The sequence below is a fragment of the Mastigoproctus giganteus genome, chromosome 4, assembly GCF_048544385.1.
Source record: "Mastigoproctus giganteus isolate SK-2022 chromosome 4, ASM4854438v1, whole genome shotgun sequence".
In the NCBI taxonomy this organism is placed as follows: Eukaryota; Metazoa; Arthropoda; class Arachnida; order Uropygi; family Thelyphonidae; genus Mastigoproctus; species Mastigoproctus giganteus.
The window spans coordinates 185,171,826-185,191,272 of NC_143578.1; the positions used below are offsets into that span (position 1 = coordinate 185,171,826).

Below are 19,447 nucleotides of genomic sequence, written 5' to 3' on the forward strand. Positions count from 1 at the left end.
TCACAACTTGGTGATTGTCTCTTCTCCAATGGAACCTTTATCTCATGGCTGTTCCCAACCTCGTGTTGTTTGGCTTTACAAGAATGCAAAATGGGATGACCTGCGAGACTTCTTTTCTTCTTTTCCTTGGTCAGATTACTGTTTCAAAACTTCTGATGTCAACATTTTCTCAGATCGTGTCAGTGAAATTATTCTTGTAGGAATGGAATCCTTTATCCCACACTCCACTTTAAAATCTCATCCTTTATCTAAACCTTGGTTTTCCAATAAATGTGCTAAGGCTGTTCAAGAGAAGAATGTTGCATATTGTAATTGGCTTGTTTCTAATTCTTCAGTTTCATTTTCTGCATATACCAAAGCTCGCAACAATTGTAAAGCAGTTATTAATCAGTCCAAACTAGAGTTTGAACAGGCTAAGAGCAGAAAACTTTCTTCTTGCCCTAATGGTAGCCGAGCATTCTGGTCTCTTGCCAAAGCTATTGGCCGCAACTTTTGTCCATCTCTGCTCCCACCTCTGTCCAAACCAGATGGTTCTGTTGTCACTTCAGCCAAGGATAAAGCTGACCTGCTAGCATCCCATTTTTCTTCCAACTCATGTATTAATGATCTTGGTAAAACACCTCCCACAATTCCCAACACACTCCATTCAATGTCCCCCGTGGTCTTCCATCAAAAGGATGTCAGAAGGATTTTGACGAATCTTGATGCTAAGAAAGCTCCAGGTCCCAATGGTATTTCTACACTTGTTCTAAAAACCTGTGCTCCTGAACTTACTCCTATTCTTTGCCGCCTTTTTTTCACTTTCTTATTCCAAAGGTGTTTTTCCTTCTGCTTGGAAATTTGCTCATATCCAGCCATTTCCTAAAAAGGGTGACAAATTCTTCCCATCCAATTATCATCCCATTGCAATTATTTCTACTCTTTCTAAAGTAATGGAGAAATCAATTAACCGCCAACTCTGAAACTACCTAGAAACCTTCCGTCTGATCAACGATCGGCAGTATGGATTCCGTCAGTGTCGATGCACTGTTGATATTCTGGCTTATGTTACCCATTTATTGACTAATTCAATGGAAAGGTTCGGTGAAACACAAGTAGTTGCTCTTGATATCTCAAAGGCTTTCGATCGTGTTTGGCATAAAGGTCTTCTAAACAAGCTTCCACCTTATGGTTTGCCAACTGTTTTTAGTAATTGTTTATCCAGTTTACTCTCTGATCACTCACTGAAGGTGATGGTAGATGGCTCTCTGTCTTCTAACCTCTCCACTAATGCTGGTGTCCCCCAAGGTTCAGTTCTTTCCCCCACTCTTTTCCTCTTGTATATTAATGACCTTCTTCCATTGACTGGAAATCCTATCCATAGTTTTGCCAATGATAGCACATTGCATTCCACTTTCCATTTTGAGAAACCTTGTCCTGCTCAATCAGCTTCAACTTCTCGAAAATCTGCTACCAATTCCTTAAATGCCGATCTTCAGGTAATTCTCCAGTGGGGCAAAGACAACTTAGTTGATTTCAACCCTTCTAAAACTCAGTCTTGTCTTATATCTCGCAAAAAGGATTCTTCTGCTCCTATGTTTATCTTTAGTGACACTCCGATTTCTAGGCAAAATGATATATCTCTTTTGGGGATTACCCTGACTTCTAATCTCTGTTGGCACAAGCACATTACAAATATTGCTTCCTCTGCATTTAAAAAACTTGGTTTTCTCTTTCGCTCTCGGCGTTACTTTTCTTCCAAACAGCTGCTCACTCTGTATAAATCGCAAATCCACCCTGCCATGGAATATTGTTCCCACATCTGGGGTGGGGCCCCCAAAACCTCCCTCAGGCTTCTTGATTCCATTCAGAAGAGGGCAATTAGGTTAATTAATGATTCATCTCTAACAAAGTCTCTCTACTCACTGTCTCAGAGACGTACTGTTTCTGCTGCACGCCTCTTCTACAGATACTTCCATGGGCACTGTTCTTCTGAATTGGCTTCTATAATTCCCACTCTCTCTTTCAAAACAGTCCGAACACATGCCTCCACCAGCCAACATCCATTTACTGTCCAACTCCAAACTCACAGAACCAACTTTTCATCCTCCTCGTTTATTCATTCAACTGCCGTTTTCTGGAACAACCTTCCTTCATATGTATTTCCTGAAAATTAGTCTACAGAAGTTCAAGTCCAATGTCAACAAATATCTTCTTTCGTCTTCTCAACCTCCAACCCAAGCAGAGTACTAAGTACTATAGGTTCTAATACCTCTTGTGTTTGGGATTTACATAAAAAAAAACAAAAAAAAAACAGCAGCAATCCCCAAGGCAGAATGCTCTGGTCCCACAGGAACTAGTTGTTGTCGGTGACTGTATTGTCAGGGAAAAGGAGAATATATTGTGCAAAAAGAATAGGTGGAACAGTGCCAGGTTATGCTTGCCAGGGGCAAAGGTTGATGATGTAGAACAGATATCATCATTTAAGGGGGACTAAAGTTGATATTGTTGTACATATCGGCACTAATGATATTAAGAGTAGGAGACTGACTGAATTACTTAACAAGTACAGATCAATGTTGAAAAAAAGCTGTGAGTTAGGGTTGAATTTGAAAGTGTCACAATTCTACCCAGACACGTTAGGAGAGAGTGTATGATGAGAGCCTTGTGAATCAATTCAGCCCTGGAGAGATTGTGCAAGATTCGTGGGGTAAAATTTTTCTCAGCCTGGTCTGTGCTTGTTACACGAGAGACTGCTTCTACAGGTATGGGATACACTTAAATAGAAAGGATGCAAGAATATTTGCTGATGCTATCGAGGCAGTGTTAGGTGTGACGGAAAACTACTAGCTTGGCGGGATTCATAGATTAACAATAGCTGCTGGCAGAGGTGAAAGTGATTCTTGCACTGCTTGTACTGGAATGAGCAGCAGCCTGGAAAACAAGGTGCGGAGGATTTCAGAGCTTGCTGGGTGTCATCACGGAACAAATAAATACGTGGGCTGTGTTAAGGTAGTTAAGAATAGGAAAGGGTTCATGTATACTTGCGTGTACACCAATGCTGGAGTTTGGTAAATAAATTTGATGAATTTGAGGTGTTGGTCAAAACATCAAAGGCAGATAATGTTGGGATATCAGAGACATGGTGTCACACAGATATAAGCAGTGCAGAATTGGAATTTGGGGATTACAATGTATACAGAAAAGAGAGACAGGAAGGGAGGAGGGGTTATGCTGTTAGTTAAGAAACATAAAATCTAAGGAAGTGCTGCCAGTTGACATGGGTGGAAAGTGCAGTGTCGAGTCAATTTAGTGTGACATAAGCACTGGGAAAGCAAAATTGAGAGTCAGAGTGTGTTATAGGCTTAATGACTCTGATGAGTATGATGAACAACTGTACGGAAAAATAGTCGGCCAGTAAATCAAATTGTCTTATATGGGGGATTTATTGGAACTAGTGGGTTGGTCACTCACACACTAGGAAGACTTTTGTGGATTTATTGGATTTTGTGATTTATTGGATGATTGTTTTCTACAGCAGCATGTTCATGAGGCAATTAGAGGGAGTAATACTCTTGATCTGGTTATCAATAATGATTCTATATGCATTAAAAATGTGCAAATAAAGGAACCACTATGTGGCAGTGATCACAGTGTGCTGATGTGGGATTTACTCAAAGAGGTAACTACAATTAGGGGTAAAGGGAAGGGTTTTTTCTTTTGTAAAGGCGACTACAGTGGTCTGAGACAGTTCTTAAGTTCTATACAATGGGACCAACTGATAATGTTACCAACAGCAAATTCTAAATGGGAAGCATTCAAAGAATTAATCGTGGAAGATATTAGGCTTTTCATACCATGTAAGAAATATTGTTCAAGGTTTAGGCCTAAATGGAGGTCAGATGAACTAATGGGACATGTGGTAGAGAAGAAAAATGCATGGGATACATATAAATTAACAGGTGACAGTGAAGCCTGTGGTAGATTACGAGAAATTTTTAGCAAACTGTGCAAAGAAAAACAGCAAAGAGTTCTTTACTTGTGTAAACTCTAGAAGGAAGGAGGGAGATGAATCAGATTGGTCCACTTGATATGATGGTTCAACTGTTGATGATCCTGCTCAGGTAGCTAACAAACTGAATGAATATTTTTCATCTATATTTACACATGAGGTATTATTCTGGGAGGGGAATGCCAGAGGTGTATTAAATTCTGGCAGTGAGCTAAATGATTTTGTAATAATTCAGAGTAAAGGGAAGGAGAAATTCTTGAAGATAAACATAAGGAAGACACCTGGGGTGGATGGGATCTATCCCATTATATTAAAGGAGGCAGCAACCTTTAGCCATAATTATGAGAGCTTCCTTGGACTCAGGGGACATACCCATTGACTGGAGATGTGCAAATGTGACCCTGATTCATAAAGGAGGATCAAAGGGTGACACAAGTAATTACAGACCTGTTAGTTTAACTTCTGTTCCAGGGAAAGTTATGGAGGCACTGGTTAAAGAAGCACTGCAGGATCATCTTGACAAGACTTCATTTATAGTTCAGACACAGCATGGGTTTGTTAAGGGGATGTCTTGTCTTACCAATTTGATTGGATAATATTATGTGGTCACTGGATGAAATTGATTATTCCTTATATGAAATTGATATCATATAAGGAAAACTTTTGATACTGTTGCACATGGAAGACTGCAGTACAAATTGCAGCAGTGTGGCATTGGAGGTAAATTTCTGCTATGGATAATGGAATGGTTGAGTGGGAGAAGACAGGGAGTGATAATCAACGGACACTGCTCTTTCTGGAGTAATGTTATTATTGGAGTCTCCCAGGGTTCAATGTTGGGTCTATTGTTGTTTTCTGTATTTATTAATGATATTGACGATCATATAGCAGGCTTAATGTTTAAGCTTGCAGACAATACGAAGGTTGGTAGGGTTGTTAATGGCACTAATGATAGTATGCTATTGCAACAGGATCTAGAAAAGTTGAGCAGATGGGCTGAGAGGTGGCAACTGAAGTTTAATATTGTCAAACGTAAAGTACTGCATATGGGTAGCAGTAACCACAGAGTGGGGTAATTGTTCAGTCAGATATGAAGTTTTCTGAGCAGTGCATACAGTCTGCAAGAGTACCTCGTGGGGTCTTGTCATTGATATACAGGAATTTTTCTAGCAGGGAAAAGATGATTATGCCCTTATATAAGGCACTGGTCAGCTACACATTGAGTACTGTATACAGGTCTGGAAGCTTCATTCAAGGCTGCCGCGACCCTATGTGCCACCAGTAAGCAAAATGAAATTTGCCGCCCCAAAATATTTGGATTAAAAAATAAAATAAGGCATAAATAATTATGCAATTACACGTAAATACTTACATATGTAAATAATTACACATCTCACATGTAACGAAACAACAAACAAATACAGGAACTCCCCGACTTACGTAAGGGTTAGTCGGATTTTAAGTAAATCGGAATTTCCCCCATGCTTGTGCAGCACTCGCTGAATTGATTGAATCAAAAAAGAAATGTTCGATGAACTTGTAAATAGAATTATTTATTGTATTTATTAAATTTTTTATCTGTTTGTTTTTTGGTTTTTAGGAGCATTAGCAACTAAGGCCATATTGCTCCGGGGATATGTGTTGGTCATTCCCTGACCTTTCTGCATCATCTGTGTTTGGTGGTCACGGGCTCGAACCCCGGTCTAATAAAGAAGTGTGTGCTACGCGCTGCTGCACCTGGCTACGGAGGCACCAATTTTTTTTTTTTATCTCATGCACAAGAAAAATTACAGGTGTGCAATTTTTAAAAAAAAAATTTCAAAATTATAAAATTACAAAAAAAAAGAGAGGAGACAGGCATAACATCAGCAGGTTTTACCTCTCGAGCATCATTGCCAAAATTGACGTCTTCAGCTCATAAGTATGCTGCTGCAGAGGTTGAGGGCTGTGGAGGTTTAGGAGGGATCGGCCGCTCAACCTTACGAAAGAACATATTAATGGATGACTGGACAGTGGCTTTTTTATTTTCATCGTCGATTTCTTTGTAGCAAGCAAGTATATCATTTACCCCTCTGTTAACTTTTAAGAATTGTTCGCTGTTCAGGATCCATCTTCTCAACCTCACCATTGGCAATGCAATTTCACAAAATGCCATTGCCATCTCTCTGATGATGAAGCATCTCGGCCGCTCATTTTGGTTCATCTTGAGCTTTGTCAGCATTTTTCTTCTTTCACTATCGCTGCCTGCAAGTCAATAAGTTCTTTGTTAGATAATTCCTTCTCTTCTTCCTCTATTAATTCCTCCATGTCTTTGGCATCAACCTCCAACTGAAGTAGCTCTGCAACCTTTACAATCTTATCTGTAACCTCTTCATATGATTCATCGTTTTCAATTCCTTCGAAGCCTTTTACGACCATTTAAACAACTTTTACTAATTTCTGCCCAGGCCTTATTAATGTTTAAGATGGTGTGGTAAATATTGTAAGATTTCCAAAAGTCTCTTAACATAATTTTTTTAATCGTCTGAACAAATGCCTGAGCAAATGTTGTGCGTAAATAGCATGGTTTTAAATTCAAAGTAACACCCTGATTCAAAGGTAGGATGAGTGACGTCACGTTTGGTGGTAGAAATATGACTCTCACGTTCGAATTGAAACCATCTAGATGTGTAGGATGTCCAGGAGCATTATCTAATAGAAGCAAAATCTTGAAAGGAACGTCATTATCTTTACAATATTTTTCAACCTCGGGAATGAAGCTGCATTTAAACCAATCTTCAAATGGAGATATTGTTATCCATGCTCTCTGGTTTGATCGTAAATGCACGGGTAGGGTGGCTTTATTGATGCCCGTAAATGCACGAGGATTTCCAGAATGGTACATAAGCAGCGGTTTAATCTGTAATCTCCGGCTGCATTAGCCCAAAGCAAGAGCATGGCACCATCTTTTGACAGTGTGTGTGTGATTTTGTAGATGAATCGAAAGATCCTTTTAACATTATATACAAGTTTCTTTCTTCTCTATCTTTTTTTTTATTTTTATTTTTTTTTCTTTGCAATTTCATAAGAATTTATTTGAATAGCTTCTCCAGAATATCAAACAAGTTACATTACACTTTTGCAATATAATATTAGATTTATACCTACAGTTTTATAGGCTTTACTATATACTGTCTGTATTTTAATTTATATGTCACATTTCAACACTTCAGTTGATTTATAATAAGAAAATCTAAACATAAATATCAAAATTCAGTTAATATACCAAAATATTTTACAATACAATATTGGAACAACATGATTTACATTAGTTAGGCATAATTATAATGAAAATAAGTGTACACATTCCTACTTGAATTTGAGAGCAAACAATGTTTAATGCACTGGGATTGATCCATAACTAACAGTTTCTGCAATGTATGATAGCTTTTAATGAATGAAATAAATAACCTCTTTTAATGTAAAATTCCAGTAAATGTCTGAATTTACAAGAATGTCAGACTGTCCATTTTATTAATGTTGTACATGATACAAGAATGAAACAGTTGAATGCTGCTGAATGGAAGTAATATTGCTGGATACCACAGCATTATTGGAAGATGTCAGTGTTATGGAATGATGGCAGAATTTGGCTTCAAGGTTAAAATTGGATGAACTCAAAATTTTGAACTTTAATTTTGAATAATTTTTAATCATTCCATTTTATGAAGTGATCAAAATTTTATTACAACTGTTTTTCTTTTGATATGTGGCTTTCCTTTACTGTCAAAAGTGGAGCCTCCAAATTATTTCTTTATTAATTAAAATTTTTTTTATTATTACTGTAAGCTTCGGGCACCACAAAGCTATTTAAAAGCATCACAAAGTTACAGGAGTCACATCTTTGACAGCATAACACACCAGAAGGGGATTGATGGATTACAGTACAGTTTTCTTATACAATTTTCATGAGAAAAACTAAGATATTGCATGCAAAAAGAATGTGATGTGACAAGTCTATTACATTTGACTTAGACACAAGAATTAGTTGATTAGTTATTAAGTTCATTTAATGTGTGAACGAAAACTTTATAAGTCACATCTGTAGTGAATATAGAGCTTTTCTTATGGTTCCTTTGATGAGCTCAGCATATTTTCTATGGTATGGATTGGAGTTAGTACTGTTGTAACTGATTTGCATGTTGTAAGATAGCAGTTCTGTAGTATTTAAAAGCATCCTTATAAATATAAGAGGCCTTATTAGAGCATAATTTGTCACAGTCAGTTTGGAAATGATTCGGTATCTCATTGTATTTGATAGAAGGAGCATCCTATTTAGGCTTTTCAGATTTTCAGAGAGGTTAGGTTGGAGCATTAGTAGTCCTGTCTTCAGCCTACTGGGATGTCTCTGACTTTGAGTGCGAGATGATGCCTAATATAACTGGTTTGTTTGTTATTTGGTTTTTAGGAGCATTAGCAACTAAGGCCATATTGCTCCGGGGATATGTGGTGGTTATTCCCTGACCTTTCCGCATCCTCTGTATTTGGTAGTCACGGACTCAAACCCTGGTGTAATCAAGAAGCGTGTGCTACGCACTGCTGCTCCTGCCCACCTGGCTACGGAGGCGCCAAGATATAACTGGTACACTGTATCTATATTCAATAACTTGGCCATATATATGTATACGTATATTTGTCCTGATGACAATGAATTTTCATAGTATGCTCTTTGTTTTTGGGAACAACTGTTTTTTCAATAAAAGTTCCTGTTTATTGCCAGTTTTAGCCAAAAACTATCCTGTTTTCCTTTGGCTTACAATTACTTGATTTCCAGCTTTTCAAAAGTCAAAAGTTTGTCAACTATGATATCATGAATGCACACTGTTAGAATTTCCGTAACCTAATTTTTTAGTGTAATAAATTCTTCTTAAAATATGTATTGTGTATTAGTGTTTCTTCTTTTTAACAATAATTCTTTTAATATATCTTTAGAATAATATTTTTTGCAGGTTTAACTTTAAGAATTAGATATGTTAATGTAATTTCTAGTATATATAAAAAAATATATATAAAAAAATATATATAATGAAGTTTAATATTTGATATACTGAGATAGGTGCATTTGACTCCAGTGGAGAGGTAATGGATGAAGAAAAAGAAATGGAACCTCTTTTTGAGGACTGGCAACAGCACAGGCATATTACTCTTAATTTGTTATCTCAGCTTAAATTAGGAATGGATCTAACAAAAGTACGTTAAGCTCTATATTTTCAAATAATTTTATAAATATACTATTATATAGGATGTGAAAGTTATGAAACTTATTGCATAACATGCAAATTACAAAACATTCTGTGAAAATAGAAATTTAGTTCAAAACTTGCACAAGGAAAATAAATCACAGCATATGGTGAAAATATCTACAATCAACACCCACACAAATATTCACTTAGCAACACAGATTGTCAGAAACAGTATAAAGTCTCACTAGGAATGCATTTAGTACGGCTGATAATATTCTCTTAAGTTCTCAAGCAAATGTGAAATGTTTTCAAAAGCAAGCTCCTTTTGAGATAAAATTATCTTCACACACTTGAAGCAATATTAGTCATTGCAATATGGAAGGTACATGTTGCACCATCTTTTCAGATATTGTGTCATTCAGTTGATTTAAAAAAGCTTGGAAACTCTGTAGAAGATTTTAAAACATTTAAAAATATAAGGATTAATGAAATACTACAAAATAAATCTTGTAACAACCAAAAACAGAAAAATAAACTTTATTAAAATATACAGGTAAAATAAAAATATAACTAAATATCTTATAGGATAAAAGCTAAAATATATGAATAGAAATAAAAATAATAAGATTATACAGATAAAATAAAAGTGGCAAAAACAAAATATACACATAAAGAAGCTTTCAAAGTGATGCACTCTTTTATCAACTTTAAGGAAAAGCTGGTAAGGAATTCCATCATATTACAGCATGCAAGGTAAACCCATAATGATCATGATCAGTGACTACCAGAAAGATAAGTGTAGGAGGAATACATAGAAAACTAAGAAAAGTAAAGAGAGAAGGAAAAAGAAAGTATAAATAGCCTCCATATTAGCCCCATAGCTAATATGGAGGCAAGACACATTTTTGAATCTGCTGTTGTTAGTTAGGCTCAGGTGACGATATATGAATGTGTTCATTCTTGGTAATGACTCCTGAGTCATGAGTGAACTTGATTAATCACACATAGTCCCACTGTTTTGACTGCTGGCAGGGGTGCCAAGATCATTAGGATCATGACAAATTTGTCCAGAATATCCCCCCCCCCCTTGTCCCAGATAGATTCCATTTGTATGGGAATAATTCAATTTCCCATACAGATTACAGTAATTAGCTAATTGTCACAACTTATATTCACCATTATCTGGGTGTTTCTGAATGTCTTGCTAGACAGTTATGTTACTCTCTTATGTGCACTACCTGGCAGGATGTTGCACTCAGTGGTTTCTAGTATTAAACTTGTCATTCCCTGGCTACAACTTGCAGATTACATACCTGGATTGTGACATGTATATTATTGGCAAGACAGACCATAGGGTTTGCAATTGTATTTCACAGCATGAAGGGAATATTCTTCAAATAGAATTCAGTGGTTGGGAAAACACATAAAAGCCAATAAATATGCCAACCTATATATATATATTACAAAATCTGTAAAAAATAAAATAAAAATTAGATGCAGGATAAAACTGTATATTTAATATAAAATAAAATATGCTGATAAAACTATAGAGTTAAAAGAGATGAAAATAAAAACCTGTATATAAATATTACAGAGTTAAAAGTTGTAAAAACAACACCAAAAATTTCAAAAGAAACCACATCATTGTAAACAGTGGAATTTTATAGTCCTGGTACATCCTTAAATAATACATTATACAGGAATGTACACGTACTGAGTTGTAATTCTGCTGTAATCCAGCAGGATTACAGATCAGTATGTGTTACTAAAGGAATATGGGAATTATACTCCACAGTTGTCAGAAATGGCTTGGGGCAGGAAGGGGGTGTTCATGCCATTTGGGGATCACAGTCTTAAACAAGGAATGAATGAACCCCCCATCTCTGTTAATGGTGCTATATGCTAAAGAACAAATTCATAAGTTCTTGAGCCATTTTCAGTGCCAATACCTTGTGAATGATTGACAGTAATTGTCAATCATTTGCATAGAAATCCAGAGAAATTTGATCTTCCTCCCAAAAGTGTTCAACCACAGCATCCCCAGAGGATTTTGGGCAATTATATTTGGGAGGGAAAACAAAGGCAGAGAGAGGTGGTCACACCCATTGCTACCGGGTGTGAACACAAGAACTGATCTTCAGGATGTTACAGACACCTCTCAGAAATGCTGTGTGCAGCTGTTGTGATGAAGGTTGTAGTTGTGTTAAGGGTAAAAGGCTGTGTACCTACTGAGGATATAAGTGGAATAGTATACAAGATCAGATGTCCGGTTTTTGGGAAGTGTTATATAGGGGAGTCAGCACATATGTTCGAAGATGGTATGGGGGGGCATATAAAAGCAAAGAGTTTACTGATTGTGGGAAATCTGCTGTAGCTGAATATTTTTGGGAGGAAGATTGTCAAATTTCTCCAGATGACACAATTATTATTGATCATGTGAATAAGTATTTTCACTGAAAATGGCTTGAGAGCTTAAGAATTTGTTCTTCGGAACAAATTCGTAAGCTCCCGTCAAATATAAACTGCACCCCCCCCCCCTCTTCATTATCTCTTAAGTGTCATATCTCATATATGCCATAAATGAAGCTGGGTTTTCTGACTTTTGGATCACCCTGTATAAAAAATGTTCTAGACTCTGCTTAATTTCTATCAGTATAAATAAAAACTGTGTGAAGAATACAACTTGCCTAAATATTATTTATTGAATCTAAAGATAATTACAAAATCCCAATCAGGATGATTGGTAGGAGGGTCACCACCTATTTTTAAAAAGGCATTGTTGTAGTAGAAGTTATAAAATATTTAATCAAGCATTATTTGTTAGAGACGATTTTATACAACTTGCTTTACATATGTTCAGGTCTCAACATAAGTACCAATGTTGTTAATGGCCTTTCTCAATCGGACCACTAAATTTTCTGCTGAATGTGAAAGATAGTCCACAGGATCACTGCCAGTAACATTCCTGATAATGTTGGCTGGTCAAGCTAGTTTCACACAGGGTTACTGAATCGCAGTACAGTACGCATCAGCATTTCTACATAAAGTATTCGTGCTGTTTGGATTATTACTTCAAGAAAATAAAAATTTCAAGTAAGGTATCTTTCTGAATTCATTGTATTTTGTAAAACGTATAGGCCAAAAATTCTGTGAGACCATTCATTTTTGTGTCATCTGACACAGAAGTGGATGGCCTTACAAATCTCTAGTGTTTGCTAGAATAAGATGAAGTTCAGAAACTGCTTGATGCATATAAAAAATGGGATACCGCATGTCATTGAAACTTCATGTTTTGCATTTAGACTTCTTTCCTGAAACCTTGGCATGGTGAGTGATGAGCATGAGAAATGATTTCATCAAGGTACAAGGGGATATCAAAACGATCATACCCTTACCTAGAAATAATAGCCTAGAAAGGTGAAACTTCACAGGAACTTTAATCCTTTTCTATGTACTCTCCATGTATAGTAACACATTTCTCCCATCTATGGATCAGTTGTTTAATGCCTTGATCATAGAAGTCTGCACTTTTTTTGCCTGAAACCACAATTCCACTTCATTGATGACTTCCTGAGATAAATAAAAGTGGCGTCCACACAACAGTTTCTACATTTCTCCAAACAAGAAGTCTGACGGTTCTAGGTCAGGAGAATAGGATGGGTGCTGCAGTAATATGAAGCTGCATTGGGCAACAAAGTTGGTGGTGGCAACGGCCGAGTGAGCCAGTGCATTGTCTGACAGAAGACAGACACCTTTGGTTAACATTCCATGTCTTTTTACCTTCAAAGCATTGTGTAACTTTTTCAAAAGATTTCTGTAGTATTCTCTGGTAAGTGTGGAACCATGAGGTAGGTAATCTGTCAGGATAACCCCTTTTCTGTCCCAAAACACGGACAACATCACCCTCCTTGTTGATGGAGTGGTCTTTGCCTTTTTTGGAAGTGGGTAGGAGGTGTGCTTCCATTGCTTTGACTTGTCTTCAGTCTCCAGATCGTACTGGTACACCCAGCATTCGTCATTTGTCACCAACCGATCAAAAAAGTTCTCAAGATCAGCATTACACAAATCTAACAGTTAGCGAGAACATTGCATTCGATCTTGTTTCTGCAAAGGCCCAGAGTGCCAAGCGATATTAGTGACCACAGCGCTTTCCAGAGTGATTATCTAGTATGCTTAACTGTAAATATGTTCCTCCTGAGTTTTGAAAGTCCGATAACTCCTGAACATTATAATTAAATAGATATATTCAAATACTATAACCTAGAAAGGAAAGCCACCTTTCTTTAAATCCCTCTTTTATTTTTAGTTAATACTAACCCTTTTCTTTGCTTGGGTCACTAGGTGGCACCGCTCTTGCCTCCACGTAGCAGGGCTGGTAACCTGGGAGAAAAAGACAATCTCCCGTGGCCAAAAAGAGCATATCACGAGTAAGTCAAACTCAGACTTATCTGGGCTGCCAGACGCAACCCAGATATCAAAAAAGAAAGCTAGTTCCACAGCAGGAACTGCAAAGTGCCAAAAAACTGAGCCAGAGACCTATCCAATTCCAATTCCAACCTATCTGATCATCCATTCAACTGGTGAGAATGCAGTTGGCAAACTTTCTCCATTTAGAGTTCAAAAGGAATTGGAAAGTAGAGCATGATATCCGAAATCCGTAAAAAGACTCAGATCAGGAGATATTCTCATTGAGACATCTAATGCCAAACATTCTGAGCGACTTCTGAAAACTAATTTCTTTGCAGGACTCCCAGTAACTGTAACGCCCCACAGATCACTGAACACCTCTAAAGGAGTGATCTCAGACTGGGACTTACTAGATGTATCTGAAAAAGAAATGCTAGAACTGAAAGAACAAGGAGTTATCCATGTCGAGAGAATCTCCACCAGAAAAGATGGCAATCTGATCCCTACCTGCAATCTGATCTTGACCTTTAATACACCGAATCGTTCATCATCCATTAAGGCCAAGCAGTCAATACAGATATCTGGTATGTAATGTCAGACCATATGTCCCAAACCCGCTACGGTGTTTCCGATGTCAGAAGTATGGACATTCCCAGACAGCTTGCCAGAGAACCCCTACTTGCACAAAGTTTGGTTCAGTTGAACACGATTGCGAAAACTGTAATGCTCCTCAATCAGTATGACCAAACTGCAAAAAAGATCATCCTGCTTATGCTAGAACATGTGAGCACTGGAAAAGTGAGAAACTTATCCAGAAATATAAAACCAACCATAATGTTTCCTACCAAGAAGCAAAAAGAATCATCTCACTACCAACTCATGCAACAGACCTACATGTGCCCAAGCCACCAAAAAATTCCAATCAACCGCATCGCAAACTTAACTAACAGTACCCCCAAAAGAGTCTTTCTCGAGCTACTTAAAATCTTTGTACAGTGCAACTCAAACCCAAGCAGTCAATACACCAATTTCCATACCACCCGAAAACCTCCACACTACGGATCAAGGACTCAAAGAAAAACATATCCTAACTTCTAGTCATCAACAACAAATGGACACTAAAGAAAAATCAGCTGATGACCCTGTCCTTCAAATTTTTGTTGAAGAAGACATGGACACTGAAAGGCCTTCCTTCCCAAATAAAGATAAAAACAAGAGTGAAAAACAGAAAACCTCAGCAACTTTAAAACGCTTGTAAAGTCTAACAAGAGATAAAAAATGAACAGAATAATACAGTGGAATTGTCTTGGATTCCGTGCCAATATCGATGACCTATACAATCTTTCCTGAAAATACTCACCAATATGTCTCTGCCTTCAAGAGACTTATTTAAAATCCCAAAATACACCAAAACTGTCTCGTTATAACATTATTAGAAAATACAGAACCAATCAGAATATTGCACATGGTGGTGTAGCTATTTTAACAAACCCACATATTCCTACCAAACAGGTCTTACTGAACTCTCCCCTCGGGGCAATAGCAGGCCGTGTAGCTGCTGACATCCATATGACAATCTGCTCCTTATACATCCCACCAAGCTATACTTTCCAACAAAATGATCTCAACAATCTTATAGCTCAACTCCCAACACCTTTCCTCATTCTAGGAGACTTAAATGGTCATCACACTCTATGGGGTAACAACAACATCGATCAAAGAGGAAAACTAATTGAACAGTGTCTAGACAATAACAACCTCCTTCTTCTAAACAACGGTTCACCTACATGCGTTCACCTTCCTTCAGGAACAAGTACTGCAATAGACTTGTCTATCTGTTCAGCAACCTTATATCCTACTCTTAAGTGGATGATAAACAACGATCCACTACATAGTGATCATTTCCCCATAATAATTGAATTACTTAATAAGCCCTCTCATCATCCTACTAAAATTCCACATTGGCTCACTGATAAAGCAGATTGGCAGTCCTATAAAAAATTAACTAAGCTTGATCCCGAAATAATCCAAAATTCCACAACTGATAAAGCAGTTGACTGTGTCACAAAAACGATATTACATGCAGCAGAACAAACCGTACCAAAATCCTCTTCAAAATTACCGATTCATCCAAAAACCTGATGGAGTGATGAATGACTTGTGGCTAAAAAAGAGCAAAGTAAAGCTTGGAATTCTATTCACCGGAGTCCAACTACAACCAATCTCATTCAATATAAGCACGCTAGAGCAAGAGCGAGATATGTTAGATGCTGCAATAAAAATGCTGCTTGGATCCGCTTCACTTCGACTATCAATCAAGCAACTACTACACATAAAATTTGGAAAGCAATCAGAAAAATGAGTGGCAAATATAAAACGACACCTCTACCCATCATGGAATGGAGAGGACAGAATGTAAATGATCCTGCTGGAATTGCCAATATACTAGGTGAAACCTTTGCCAAAACATCAGCAACAGAAAGTTATACACAGACCTTCAGAAGATTAAAAACAAGTTTAGAAAAACAAAAGTTAAACTTCTCTTCAAAAGGAGATGAACAATACAACTTACCTTTTACTCCACGAATTACATAGAGCCTTGTCAACATCTAGACGCAGTGTTGTAGGACCAGATAATATTCATTATTCCATGATACAGAAACTAAGTACCGAATCATTATAGTCACTTCATCTATTCAATAGACTCTTCCTGGAAGATAAATTCCTAATCAATGGCATCATGCTACGGTCCTTGCCTTCCCTAAACCAGATAAAGACCCTACAAATCCCACTCATTATAGACCAATCGCCTTGACCAGTTGCATTTGCGAAATTGTCGAAAAGATGGTGAACCGTTGACTGAACTGGTACCTCGAAAATTTCAATCTGCTACATTCTGCACAGTTCAGTGTTCGACAAAACAGATCTACACTAGATATACTAGTCAGACTAGAGAATTCCATTCGGAATGCATTCCTCAGATCGGAACATCATGTGTTAGTCTGCTTTGATATCAGTAAGGCCTATGATTCCACGTGGAAATATGGAATACTCCATGAATTACATCGCCATGGACTTTGGGGTCATCTCCAGATTATCATACAGAATTTCTTATGCAAGCGTATATTCCAGGTTCGATTTAAAACCTCACTGTCCCAAGTATTTTCACAAGAAGAAGGAGTTCCTCTAGGCTCTGTTCCAGTGCTTCACTTTTTATAATTGCAATAAACACCAATGCCGGACAAATTCCAAACACTATTGATAAAGCACTGTTTGTAGACGACCTTAGTATTTGGTGTCATGCGAAAAACATGAATACTATTGAGAGACAGGGACAATAACTAAGATCTGTTCATGGGCTCAGACTAATGGATTTCAACTTTGTCCGGAAAAAACATTTTGCATCCATTTTTGCCGCCAACGCAAGCTCCATCCCAATCCGGAGCTACAACTGCACCAACCAATAGCAGTTCATCCCAGCATACGGTTCTTAGGAATCATTATTTTAGACCATAAACTCACTTTCGTTGAGCATATCAAAAGACTAAGAACATCATGTCAACAAAAACTAAATATCATCCGGGTTCTCTCTGCAACTAATTGCGGAGCTGATCGCCTTACTTTATTATGGTTATATAGAGCATTAATAAGATCAAAACTTTATTACAGAGCACCAGTCTATAGTTCAGCAAGACCTAGTTCCCTTCGCTGGCTTGACCCTATCTATCATAGGGGAATACGCGTTGCTTTAGGAGCATATCGCATGTCTCCAATACATAGCTTATATGCTGAAGCACATGAACCCTCTCTCTCGATCAGGCGACAACAACTGATACTACGCTATGCCTATAAAATTAGATCTATGCCAGAACACCCAAACTGGCAGATACTTTTCACATCACAGCATAGCAGGTTATACCAAAACCGCCCTAATGCTAATCGTCCTTTGGGTATGAGAATAAAACACCTCTTAGAAGAACTAAATTTAACCTTAGACAATGTGGCACATAGCCTCCCATCCTCTCTTGCTCCTTAGAATATCATTCCACCCTCATGTGACTTACATCTGCATGAATGGAATAAATCTACATTGCATAGAGAAAACTTCTTGCAACTATACCATGCAGTAGTGAACCAGTTTCCCAGCTTTTCCGTAGTACATACTGATGGATCAAAGAATGATGTCCACGTTGGAATCGCTGCAGTTTTTCCAAACATCACATTAGCTTATCAGTTGTCACGTGAGTTCAGTATATTTTCCGCCGAGCTAATAGCAATTCAGGTTGCACTGAATCATATTGAGTCTTCTGATATTAACAACAGCATAATTTTCACAGATTCTTTAAGTGCACTTCAAGCACTAAAAAAATCATGAACATCACCCACCCAGTCGTGAAAAGATTAGTCAGCTCTTTACATACCTTATCAGAACTTGGGAAAAACATACGCTTCTGCTGGGTCCCAGGACATATGGCAATTCCTGGGAATGAACTTGTGGACAATGCTGCCAAATTAGCTCACCTACCACCAGAGAACAAGTGGAAAGTGCCTCATCAAGACTACCAACCAATAATCCAGGAAAAATGCATGTCCCAATGGCAGTTATTATGGGAAAATCAACCGAACAATAAGCTTAGAAGTATCAAGCCAAACCTTGAGCAGTGGCCTTCCAGCTTCAGTTCAATCCGACATCAGGAGGTAATATTGGCTCGTCTGCGAATAGGTCACACAAATATCACTCATGGTTATCTTTTAAGAGGAGAGATACCCCCTCAATGTCATCATTGTAATACAATGCTCTCAGTGAAACACATTCTGGTTGAATGCACAAAATATACAAGAGAATGCCAGAATCTTTGCACTCCAGCCACAACAGAAGATCCTCCTACACTTACTTCACTTTTAAATAATGAAACAAATGTCTCAGGCATTTATAACTTTCTCAAGATGATTAAAGTATATCACCTCTTTTAGTTTAAAAAAAAAAAATTACATTGTGGTTCCTTTTTTCCATTTTCTCTATTTGAGAAGAAATGGTATGCATAGTTACCATATGTATGGCGCACTATGGCCATAGTTGCCAATGTGCCCAATAAATCCAGAAACAAACAAACAAACAAGCTTCTGCAAAGGCATCAGCAATCTTGGAACCAATCAAGCGGAGACCTTAGACGTGCAGATGGTCATGTAAAATGGTCTGCATGGGTAGCACAGTGGTATCGCCACCATCCTCCCCACACTGAGTGGAAAAGGCCCAAGTTCGAATCCCGTCGATGATGTGAGGAACTTTAGTGGGCTTTTTTAACTCCGTGGCTGAGTTAGTCGGCCTCAGGCATAGAGAGCAAGATCCCCCCCCCCCATAACTCGGGTTTTTCGTCCAGCAAAACTGGCAAATTGACCATAGAACACACAATGCACAGCAGATGAATTTAAATATTCGGGTGGCCTGATATAATAGTTTGGTCATGTGAAATGCTGTGAGCAGACCCAGAACTAATTCTCACTGCATTTGTGATGAAATGAATTGTCACACATCTGTCACTCAGCACCAGCTGCTCAACCTCTGCAACCGTCTCACTGTCTGTGGATGTTGATGGCCTTCCTTCTCTTGGCTCGTCAAAGACACTTGTACGACCGCACTGGAACTACCATGTCCACTTTTTTCACAGTGTCATAGGATGGACAATTCTGCCATAATACAGCTTTCATTTCTTCGTCCATTTTCTGAGCTTTCTTGCCCTGCAAATGCAGGAACTGGATCACTGCTCAATATTCCACTTTGTCAACCATAGTGTCCTTCCTCAGATTCCAGGCTCCACCTCTGGTG

The 19,447-nt window shown here is 37.8% G+C and overlaps 1 protein-coding gene across 2 annotated transcripts in view; it reads left to right on the forward strand.

Moving 5' to 3' along the window:
• The window catches only part of LOC150087253 (oxysterol-binding protein-related protein 11-like), a 359,580-nt gene that overhangs the window by 181,459 nt on the left and 158,674 nt on the right, over positions 1–19,447 (forward strand). For both annotated transcript variants that reach the window (XM_090371101.1, XM_090371102.1), the window contains one exon: positions 9,087–9,220. In XM_090371101.1, coding sequence (XP_090227227.1) covers positions 9,087–9,220 — 134 coding nt within the window. The remainder of the gene's footprint in view (positions 1–9,086; positions 9,221–19,447) is intronic.